This window comes from Manis javanica, chromosome 2, assembly GCF_040802235.1.
Source record: "Manis javanica isolate MJ-LG chromosome 2, MJ_LKY, whole genome shotgun sequence".
In the NCBI taxonomy this organism is placed as follows: Eukaryota; Metazoa; Chordata; class Mammalia; order Pholidota; family Manidae; genus Manis; species Manis javanica.
Genome location: NC_133157.1, coordinates 215,640,019 through 215,652,055, shown reverse-complemented (window position 1 = coordinate 215,652,055; position 12,037 = coordinate 215,640,019). Strand labels below are relative to the sequence as shown.

General features: G+C 40.3%; 1 protein-coding gene across 10 annotated transcripts in view; it reads left to right on the top strand.

Moving 5' to 3' along the window:
- The window catches only part of ASAP1 (ArfGAP with SH3 domain, ankyrin repeat and PH domain 1), a 336,296-nt gene that overhangs the window by 281,381 nt on the left and 42,878 nt on the right, over window positions 1-12,037 (top strand). For all 10 annotated transcript variants that reach the window (XM_073230149.1, XM_037020669.2, XM_073230147.1 and 7 more), the window contains 2 exons: window positions 9,424-9,587; window positions 11,137-11,270. In XM_073230149.1, the coding sequence (XP_073086250.1) occupies window positions 9,424-9,587; window positions 11,137-11,270 (298 nt within the window). The remainder of the gene's footprint in view (window positions 1-9,423; window positions 9,588-11,136; window positions 11,271-12,037) is intronic.

Below are 12,037 nucleotides of genomic sequence, written 5' to 3'. Positions count from 1 at the left end.
CACTGGTTCTGTAGACTGTTCAGCTATATGGTTGAGAGTCCACGGGTCATATGACAGAATTGGAGAATCCAGGTCATTTGATTTACCTTGGTTTGGTTGGCTTTCCTTGGTTTACTCTGGGGAATCTCTGTCTCCTCCTTTGTGAAACAGAGGAGTGAGAGGTGACTAGTGAAGCTCCCTTTGGAAGGTTAAAGGAGACGCGAGCAGCTCAGCAAGATGTCTGTGATGGGTGTTACTGGGTCCTGCTAGAAAAGGTACAGCAGGTAGTCCCTCTGACATGTGTCCCTAAAGGGTTTCCTAGACAGAGTTCCAAAGGCACCTTGAATATTGCCCCCTTCTCTTTACTCCCCCCTTTCCTTCCCCAGAGCCCTAAGTGGGAGGACGGGAGAGATTTGTGCGGGGAGGCAAACACATCCACTTCTTCGTTGTTCTCTCTGGTCTCAAACCCAGGTCTTTAATATTTTATTTGCTTTTACAGATAATTCAAGCCCAGTTTGGTCAAAGAGGTATTGGGTTCCCCACCTGCGAGACCTAACCCGTTTCAGTAAAGGATTGCTTGGCCCATCCCGCCGCTGTTGCTCCTTGCTGGGAGTGACTAGCAGGTGGTGACATCTGCCGAGGAAGCACATGACCCAGAGGGAGGCCTAGCTCCTCGGTTACCTGCAGGTTCAGAAAGGCAGTCTCACTGTGCCATTGAGCTGCTTTCTCATATCAAAGTACCTGGAATTCTGAGAAAAACTCCCTGCTCACTGAGTCAGCAGTCAGGACCAATAGGAGGGGCAGCTGTATGTTTAACATCAAGCCCACTCACCTCCTAGGCCGGGCTTTCATGCTTGGTGACTTTTTTACCTTGGGCAGATGGCCCACCTAAGTCTTCTTGTCACTTAGATGGGATTATAGACCTTGTTTGCAGGATTTTGAGACATAAGATAAAGTGTGCAAAGTTTCTGGTACAGTGCCAGTTTTTTTATCCTATAAAATTCAGTGACTTTAGAGATTCAAGATGGTGGCGTGAGAGGTGAGACAGAGAACTCCTCCCAAAACCACATATAATATGAATATATAGTCAATACAAGTCCTAAAACAACAACAGGAAAGAAGGCTGCACCAGACTGCATACACCTGGAGAACAGAGGAGACCTCAAGAAAGAGGGTAGCATACCAAAGCATTGATCCGGTGGGACCCAAGCCCTTCCCCCACCCCACCTCAGCGGGGAGAGTGTGGAAGTCTAGGACTGCTGAACACCCAGCCTTGGAGATCTGCTTTGGGAGCGCAAACCTACATTGCATGATGCTCAAGAGATTAGTGGAGTTGGAAAGCTAAGACAGGTGGGATACTTGGAGAGACTGAGATTCCAGCTGTTTGTGGAGGACAGGGATCCACATCCGGCTGCTCTGGGACAAAGGAAAGGCAGTGGTCTGAGAGGCTTCCTAGTAGCTAGCGGGCAGCTGAAGGGGCAGGGTTTGCACGGAGCTTGCTGCTTGGGAGAAGGGATAGGTGGACAAGGTTGCCTGGGCATGCTCTGCCCAGCAGGTTGGAAACCTTCAGGAGCTTCAGGCGCTCCATCCCCCTGGCTGCCTACTCAGCTCTGAAGCCCCCCACTGTGATACGCTGACTGCCGCACCTTCCTCCTGGCCTGCTGGCACCGGCTTAAAAACAGGCAGTCTCTGCCCTGGCATCAGGCCAGCCAGAGGGAGGCCCCGCCTACGGCAGCTACAGAAGCAAAGCACAGAGGCTCACACCTGAGTGCTTGTCCCACTGGTTCTGACACCGGAGATAGGCACTGCAACCAGGAAGCAAGAAACAGCTCTTTCCTCCCCACAGGCACCAACACCGCTCCTCTGTGACCCCCAACATCGTACAAGGGGCTGAGCAGCTCCAGAGACTAGAGCTTCTAGGCACTAGATGTTGCCACATACAAATATGAAATGTCAAAGGAACCTGGTTCAAACAAAAATCTACACACACCAGAAAAGTGTTTTTTCAGTATAAAATGAAACTGAACTCACCAATCTTCCTGAAAGAGAGTTCAAAATAAAAATCATAAACGTGCTCATGGAGGTACAGAAAAATATTCAAGAACTCAGGGATGAATTTAGGATGGAGATTCAATCATTAAGAAATTCCATATCTGAAATGAAACATACAATGGAGGGTTTTAAAAGCAGATTAGATGTAGTAGCAGATACAGTAGATGGAATCGAAATTAGAGAAGAGGAATGCAAAGAAGCTGAGGCACAGAGAGAAAAAAGGATCTCTAAGAATGAAGGAATATTAAGAGAACTGTGTGACCAACCCAAACGGAACAATATTCACATTACACAGGTACCAGAAGAAGAAGAAGAGAGAAAAAGGGATAGAAAGTGTCTTTGAGGAGGTAATTGCTAGAACTTCCATAATTTGGGGAAGAAGATAGTCTCTCAGGCCGTGGAGGAGCACAGATCTCCCAACACAAGGGAACCAAGGAAGACAACACCAAGACATATAATAATTAAAATGGCAAAGATCAAGAATAAGGACAGACTTTTTAAAGCAGATAGAGAGAGAAAAAAGATCACATACAAAGGAAAACCCATCAGGCTATCATCAGATTTCTCAGCAGAAACCTTACCGGCCATAAGGGAGTGGCAGGATACATTTAATGCAATGAAATAAAAGGGCCTCAAACCAAGAATACTCTATCTGGCAAGATTAACATTTAAATTTGAAGGACGGATTAAATAATTTTCAGATAAGCAAAAGCTGGTTGAATTTACCTTCCACAAACTACCTCTACAGTACATTTTAGAGGGACTGCTATAGATGAAAGTGTTCCTAATGCTGAGTAGCTGTCACCAAGGGAAGTAAAACCACAGCATAGAAAGTAGAACAGTTAATTACTAAGCAGATGCAAAATCAAATCAGCTACCCCCAAAGTCAATCAAGGGATAGACAAAGAGTACAGAATATGATACCTAACATAAAAAGAATAGAGGAGGAAAAAAAGAACCTTTAGGTTGTGTTTGCAATAGCATAAGAGAATTAAATTAGACTGTTACATAGTAAGGGAATTACCCTTGAACCTTTGGTAACCATGAATCTAAAGCTTGCAATGACAATAAGTACATGCCTATCAATAATCACCCTTTAATGTAAATGATCTGAATCACCAATCAAAAGACTTAGAGTCACTGAATGGGTAAAAAAACAAGACCTATCTACATGCTGCCTACAAGAGACTCAATTTAAACCAAAAGACATACACAGACTGAAAGTAAAGGGATGGAAAAAGATATTTCATGCAACTAATAGGGAGAAAAAAGCAGGAGTTGCAGTATTTATTTCTGACAAAATAGACCTCAAAACAAAGTCACAAGAGACAAGGACATTTAATACTGATAAAGGGGTCAATCCAACAAGAGAATATAACTATTATAAAAATCTTTGCAGCCAACACAGGATCACCTACATCTGTGAAACAAACACTAACAGAATTGAAGGGGGAAATAGAATGCATGCATTCATTTTAGGAGATTTCAACACACCACTCACTCCAAAGGACAGATCCACCAGACAGAAAATAAGTAAGGAGATGGAGGCACTGAAGAACGTATTAGAACATAATGGACCTAACGGACATCTACAGACACTCCATCCAAAAGCAACAGAATACACATTCTTCTTAAGTGTACATGAAACATTTTCAGGAATAGATCATATACTACGCCACAAAAAGAGCCTCAGTAAATTCAAGAAGATTGAAATTGTACCAACCAGCTTCTCAGACCACAAAGGTACCAAACTAGAAATAAATCCCACAAACACATGGACAAACACAAACAAAAAATCCCACAAACACATGGAGGCTTAATAACATGTTCCTAAGTGACCAATGGATGAATGACCAAATAAAAGAGATCAAGCAATATATGGAGACAAATGACAACAATAATTCAACACTGAAAAATCTGTGGAACGCAACGAAGGCCATGCTAAGAGGGAAGTATATTGCAATGCAGGCCTACCTCAGGAAAGAAGAACAATCCCAAATGAACAGTCTAAACTCACAACTAACAAAACTAGAAAAAGAAAAAATAAGGCCCAAAGTCAGTAAAAGGAGGGACATAATAAAGATTAGAGCATAAATAAATAAAATCAAGAAGAATAAAACAATAGAATCAATGAAAACAAGAGCTGGATCTTCGAGAAAATAAACAAAATAGATAAACCCCTAGCCAGACTTATCAAGAAAAAAGAGAGTGTACACACATAAACAGAATTAGAAATGAGAAAGGAAAAATCACTATGGACACCACAGAAATACAAAGAATTATGAGAGAATATCATGAAAAATTATATGCTAACAAACTTGATGACCTAGAAGAAATGGACAACTTTCTAAAAAAATACAACCTTCCAAGGCTGACCCAGGAAGAAACAGAAAATCTGAATAGACCATTTACCAGCAAGGAAATAGAATTGGTAATCAAAATACTACCTAAGAACCAAACCTCTGGACCAGATGGTTTCACTGCTGAATTTTATCAAACATTTGGTGAAGACCTAATCCCCATCCTCAAAGTTTCCCAAAAAGTTGATGGAGAGGGAATACTCCTAAACTCATTCTATGAGGCCAGCATCACTCTTAATACCAAAACCAGGCAAAGACACCACAAAAAAAAGGAAAATTACACACCAATATCCCTGATGGACATAGATACAAAAATACACAAAAAAAATCAGCAAACCAAATTCAAAAATACATCAAAAAGATCATCCATCATGATCAAGTAGCATTTATTCCAGGGATGCAAGGATGGTACAACGTTCAAAACCATCAACATCATCCACCACATCAACAAAAAGAAGGACAAAAACCACATGCTCATCTCCATAGATGCTGAAAAAGCATTCGACAAAATTCAACATCCATTCATGATAAAAACTCAACAAAATAGGTATAGAGGGCAAGTACCTCATCATAATAAAGGCCATATATGACAAACCCACAGCCAATATCATACTTAACAGTGAGAAGCTAAAAGCCTTTCCTTTAAGATCATGTTCAAGATGCTCACTCCTTAACATAGTTCTGGAGGTCCTAGCCACGGCAATCAGGCAACACAAAGAAATAAAAGGCATCCAGATTGGCAAGGAAGAAGTTAAACTGTCACTGTTTGCAGATGACATGATATTGTGCAATAAAAACCTAAAGAATCCACTCCAAACCTATTGGATCTAATATCTGAATTCAGCAAAGTTGTGGGATACAAAATTAATACACAGAAATCTGTTGCATTCTTATACACTAACAATGAACTAGGAGAAAGAGAAATCAGGAAAACAATTCCATTCACATTGCATCAAAAAGAATTAAATATCTAGATAAACCTAACCAAGGAAATGAAAGACCTATTATTCTCTGAAAACTATAAGACATTCATGAGAGCAATGAAAGAAGATACCAATAAATGGAAACACATCTCATGCTCATGGATAGGAATAATTAATATTGTCAAAATGGCAATCCTGCCTAAAGCAATTTACAGATTCAATGCAATTGCTATCAAAATACCAAGAGCATTCAACAAACTAGAGCAAATAGTTCTAAAATTCATATGGAACCACAAACAACCCCGAATAGCCAAAGCAATCCTGAGGAGGAAGAATAAAGCAGGGGGGATTATGCTCCCTGACTTCAAGCTCTTCTACAGACCTACATTAATCATGACAAGTTGGTACTGGCACAAGAACAGACCCATAGACCAATGTAACAGACTAAAGAGCCTAGATATAAACCCAAGCATATATGGTCAATTTATATATGATAAAGGAGCCATGGACATACAATGGGGAAATGACAGCCTCTTTAACAACTGTTGTTTGCAAAACTGGACAGCTACATGCAAGAGAATGAAACTGGATTATTGTCTAACCCCATACACAAAAGTAAACTCAAAATGGATTGAAGACTTGAATGTAAGTCATGAAACCATAAAACTCTTAGAAGAAAATATAAGCAAAAATCTTGAGTATAACATTAGCAACTTTTTCCTGAATGCATGTCTTTGGGCAAGGGAAACAAAATAAAAAATGAACAATTGGGACTACATCATGATAAAAAGCTTCTGTACAGCAAAGGACACCATCAGCAGAACAAAAAGGCATCCCACAGTATAGGAGAATATATTTGTTAATGACATATCCAACAAAGGGTTAACATCTAAAATATATAAAGAACTCACACGCCTCAACACTCAAAAAGCAAATAACCCTATTAAACAGGTGGAGGATATGAACAGACACTTCTCCAAAGAAGAAATTTAGATGACCAACAGGCACATGAAAAGATGCTCCACATCGCTAATTATCAGGAAATGCAAATTAAAACCAGAATGAGGTACCACCTCACACCAGTTAGGACGGCCAACATAGAAAAGACTAGGAACAACAAATGCTGGCGAGGATGTGGAGAAAGGGGAACCCTCCTACATTGCTGGTGGGAATGTAAACTAGTTCAACCATTGTGGAAAGCAGTACGGAGGTTCCTCAAAAAACTTTGACCCAGGAATTCCATTCCTAGGAATTTACACTAAGAATGCAGGATCCCAGTTTCAAAAATACATATGCATCCCCATGTTTATTGCAGCACTATTTACAGTAGTCAAGAAATGGAAGCAACCTAAGTGTCCATCAGTAGATGAATGGATAAAGAAGATATTGTACATATACATAATGGGATATTATTCAGCCACAGGAAGAAAAACAAATTCTACCATTTGTACCAACATGGATTGAGGTAGAGGGTATTATGCTCAGTGAAATAAGCCAGGCAGAGAAAGACAGCTACCAAATGATTTCACTCATCTGTGGAGCATGGGAACAAAGCAAAAACTGAAGGAGCAAAACAGCAGCAGACTCACAGAACCCAAGAATGGACTAACAGATACCAAAAGGAAAGGGTCTGGTAAGGGTGGGTGGGAAGGGAGGTGTAAGGAGATTAAGGGGCATTATGATTAGCACACATGATGTAGGGGGGTTCATGGCGAAGGAAGTACAGCACAGAGAAGACAAGTAGTGACTATAGCATCTTACTATGCTGATGGACAGTGACTGTAATGGGGTATGTGGTGGGGACTTGATAATGGAGGGAATGTAGTAACCACAGTGTTGCTCATATGATTGTATATTAATGATACCAAAATTAAAAAATTAAAAAATGAATAATATATAATAACTGCATTATTTTATTTCTTACACCTTTTTGTATGCTTGTCACTTTAATATAATTTTAAAAGGGTTTTTTTTTAATTGTCAGAAATAGTTGCTTTGATCCTTGACCCTTTGAAAGGCAGTCGTTTCTTCTACAAACCTACATTAATCATGACAAGTTGGTACTGGCACAAGAACAGACCCATAGACCAATGTAACAAATAGCCTTTTTGTTCTGCTGATGGTGTCCTTTGCTGTACAGAAGCTTTTTATCATGATGTAGTCCCAATTGTTCATTTTTTATTTTGTTTCCCTTGCCCAAGGACATGCATTCATGTCCAAATTGGAATTACTCCTCTAGAAAATTGTCTTTCAAATGTATTTTCTGATTATCATGATCAACTTCTGTATTTCTTATTTGTCATGAGCTCCTGAGTGAAGGAGCACTGGCACATGGAAGGCACCTGAACCTGAAAGGGGACCAGCAGAGTTTTGTTCATCCCACCTGACCCCAGGCCCACTGTAGAGCTTTGGGGGAAGCATTTGGTATCTCTGGGCTTCCGTTTTCTTCTCTATAAAATATGACAAACCCTAACTCAACTCAAAGGCTTGTTGGAGTATTATATCCCTGAATCTCTGCGTACTTGGCACATACCAGATACTGGTTATATTAGATAGCCAAAATATCATAATGCTTAAGGAAGGACTCAAGAGGGATTCTCCAAAGTGAAAACTCTAGTCAGTGCCACCAATACAGTACAGTGTTGTACCCAGTTTTTTCATTGTTTTTAACAAAACAATTTCTAGTTTCTAACGCAACTAAATGCTAGAAAACGTACACTTTAATTCAAAAGGTATTAAATGGAACACCCCAATTCCTAGACTGTTGGTTTTGAGGTGAGTTTTCTGCATCACAGCAGGAAATCTAGTTGTGCAGACATATTTCTTATAACATACTGAGGGGTCGGCACCTCCTAGAGTCAAAGGTGTGGCTTGCAGTTGACATACTCCAAGTAATTGGGTTTGTTTTTTTAATTCTTACTGCTGACACTATTGCTTATTCAAAACCATTTATAGCTACTCCTTTTTTTTTTATCTCCAGTTCATCCTACTAGAAACACGAAAAAACTAGACACTCAGTTCTAGACCTGTATATTCTCTGTTAGGAGTATTATTAGCTATCTGTGCAGTGAGAATAGGCTGCTGTTTGAAAATAGTTTTCATCTTAAGAAAATTTAGTTTCTTTTCCTCATTCATGAATGTAATACCGGTTCATTACAGATTTGGGAAATTACAGAAAGACACAACACAATTTATCTATCCATTTTTCATTCAGAAATTCTCTCAGAGGCAGCCAGTATTAACATTTTGGTCAATTTCCTTCTACCCTCTTTTTCCTCAAAAATACATAATCCATCCATACATTTAAATTTGGTATTAAATTATATAACAGTTTTTTTCCTGTATATTTCACAAAACATTGTGTTGTTAGCATTTCCCCAGTGCCATCCAAAAATTATTGAAAAATTTTAATACCTGGTTAATTTGTGGTTATTTCATGCTTTGTAAATTAACCCCTGTTGTGACAGGTTTAGGTTATTTTTGGCATAGAGTGGCAGCAAACAGTTGTTCTGTTTGGTACATAGTGTGATCATACTGCATGTGTAGTTTAATAGCCTGTACTTTCCATTTCATATTATATTTGCCAGCATGTTTCATGTTATTAAGCCATTTTCATAAACATAAGTTTTCATGGCTGCTAATGAACGATCCCTTCATCTTCACTTTTAAGTACCCGCACTGACAGTGGAGTTCCAGAGAAGACTCCTTCTGCTAAACGGTTTCCTGTGTCCTGCCGTGCCACACCGGTTCTCTCTCCTCCTTGCCCTGGATCCATGCCACGCTGAGTCCTCCTCATTCTAGCGTTCCCTTTATTCTGTCCCAATGGAAATACGGCAGACGCGTCCTGCATTCCTGCGAGTCCTCGTCACCCTGGCTTTGCCTCCCTCATCAGTTCCTGCCCTCTTTCTCCTTTGCTCCTGTGTTGCTTCCCATTCTTTAACTCCCTTCCTTCAGATTGAATTTCTTTTAGTTTTTTTCACTTTATTGCTGGAGGGTTGGCAGGGGGATGGGATCCTCTTTCAGAAGTTGTTGATAAAAATAGATTTTTGCATTGGAAGGTGAAAACAGTGGATGAACCTTCATCTCTTTTCTCCCATTTTTGATAACAGGTGGATCTCGGTATTGACAAATAGCAAAGAAGAGGCCCTAACCATGGCCTTCCGTGGGGAGCAGAGCACAGGGGAGAACAGCTTGGAAGATCTGACAAAAGCCATTATCGAGGACGTCCAGCGGCTCCCCGGGAACGACGTCTGCTGCGATTGTGGCTCGTCAGGTATCTGCTGCCAACTAGAGCCAGCTTCTTACACATCCTTTCTCTTCCTATAGAATACAGATGAGCTATCATCTAAAAGCATCATCTCCTTGGACTTGACACACACCCAGCACATGTTAACGTCAGTGGGCCCACCTCTGAGCTGCTTTTACCCATGCTGTTTGCTCTGCCTGGAAAACTCCCCCTGCTCTCCCTAAATGGTCACCTGCCAAAATGCTACCTTTCATGTACAATCCAATTAAATAAGCACCATGGATAGTATGGCAGGAGCACTGGACATGGAGTCCATCATCGAGGTTTTGAATCACCAGCCTGCCTCTTACCGCCTGGATAGCCTCATGCTGAGTCCCTTCACCAATCTGACCTTCAGTTTCCTCATCCTAAAAATGGGATAATAAACCTCAGTTGTTATGAGGACTTAATGAAACGGTAGATATGCAGTTGGCTGACACATGGCACATCACTTTCCTTCCTTCCTTCTCACTGAAACCTCCCTAGCATGTATCACATTGGCGTCGCCTTCCCCCAACTTCCGTTCTCCAGTAGCATCTGTATTTCCTAGGGATTGACGGCAGCTAACAGTCATTCAGTGCTGACGTTGGAGTAAGCGCGTATGTTGTAAAACCAGTTGTTTTACTTAGGTTATTGAATCCTCACAGAAGCTCTGTGAGAAGGTGCTACTATTATCTTCACTTTACAGATGAGAAAACTGGGGACTCAAAAGAATTAAGTCATTTGCCCTAAGATCACACACATAGTAGGATCCAGAACATGGATGCAAACCTGTTGTACACTTTCTGTTTGCTTGTGCAAATGGACCTCTCTATGCAACATGTCATAAGTACCTCAGAGACATATCTCATGTTTTCTGCTGTTTTTGTGTACATGTAAAACACACAGGTGTTAACCAGTCAAAAAGGAAAAAGAAGCTTGCCACAGAGAGAAAACTCGGAAGGTTTCGATACATGGGTTCCTGGTCGGACTGTTCGGGAGCCCCGGGGTGTCTAAAAGGCTTGGGTCTCCAGAAGAAACATTTGGTGCTCAGTATTTACAGCTGTCTTATTACCCAGAAGTGCTTATGGAGAAGCCACAACCAAGGCGCTGGCTTAATGCGAGTTGTACCTTGGAGGGCAGCGAGAACTGGGGAATCCTGTCCCTTGTGAGCTGTGCTTCATAGGCCTTCAGTCCATCACTGTCGCGCATGATGCAGGCGGTGAGGGAATCCCTCTCGCAAAGCCAAGGATGTGTCATAGGACCTTGTAGGAAGAGTCTTTCTTATATTTTCACAAGAATAAAATACTTAATTTTGTTTCCAATTCAGTATTGAAAGGAAATTTTAAGAATTTGTCTTACGACACTTCTTGTTCTCTGACAAGCTGTTAGTTTTTATAATAGCCCCTAAGCTAAACTGCAGGCATCCATTTCTTTCCTTTAATTATTTCTGTTACAATCCTTAACAAGTTTCACTACTGTTGCTTCAGCTTCCTCTGTAGCTGGCACACTAAAATTAGATCTTGTTTGTTTATTGTGTTCAAAATCCTTTCCACAGAACCCACCTGGCTTTCAACCAACTTGGGTATTTTGACCTGTATAGAATGTTCCGGCATCCATAGGGAAATGGGGGTTCATATTTCTCGCATTCAGTCTTTGGAACTAGACAAATTAGGAACTTCTGAACTCTTGGTAAGTAGCAACTTCCACTTTAGAAAAAAAAACTTGAAGTTTGTTGTCATGAATATATTTAATACTTAATATATTGCTTTTTTTCTGAGTACAAAGAATTCTAACTCGTGAATTTAGTGAATTTGCATAGATATTTAAAATGTAAATTTTGTGGTATGTAATGTTGACTTCCCTTTCCTGTTTGAAGACCTCCTGAATCATACATTTCTATAATTAGTTCAACTAAGCTAGTTCTTTTCTTCTGGGGTGGGCGTTTTCAAAGCTGAGTTCTTTTGGAATTAGTTTTTTTATGATTCACTATAATAGCAGTAAAGGAAGTTAGGAGTTGAGCTCATATGTTCACTTTACCTAGTACCTAATGTTATTAAAAATAATGACTGAAATTTCTTTCTCTTTTTACTGTTTTTAAGTTTGTAAAAGCACACATGAATTGAGAGTGGTCTGTTAGCAGCTGTCATAAAACTCCTTAACCTATAACTTCATTAGGTAGTAAGGAAAAAAACTGTGTGAAGTTACAGTGCTTAGCTTTATAATATGGAAAAGGGTTATAAACATTCAAATATGTTCATAACTTTCCCAGTTTGGAGCCCTCATCAGGTCCACAGTAAACTGGTCCCCACTGCACACCAGATAAAGGATGGGCAGGCCCAGTTGGCATCCACAGTGATGCCTTGTGGTCAGGAGTCCTTCGTGCATAATTGGAACTAGGTGCACTGTAAGGAGTCTTTATACCCAGGATGAAAGTATTTGCAGGCAAATAGGGCTTC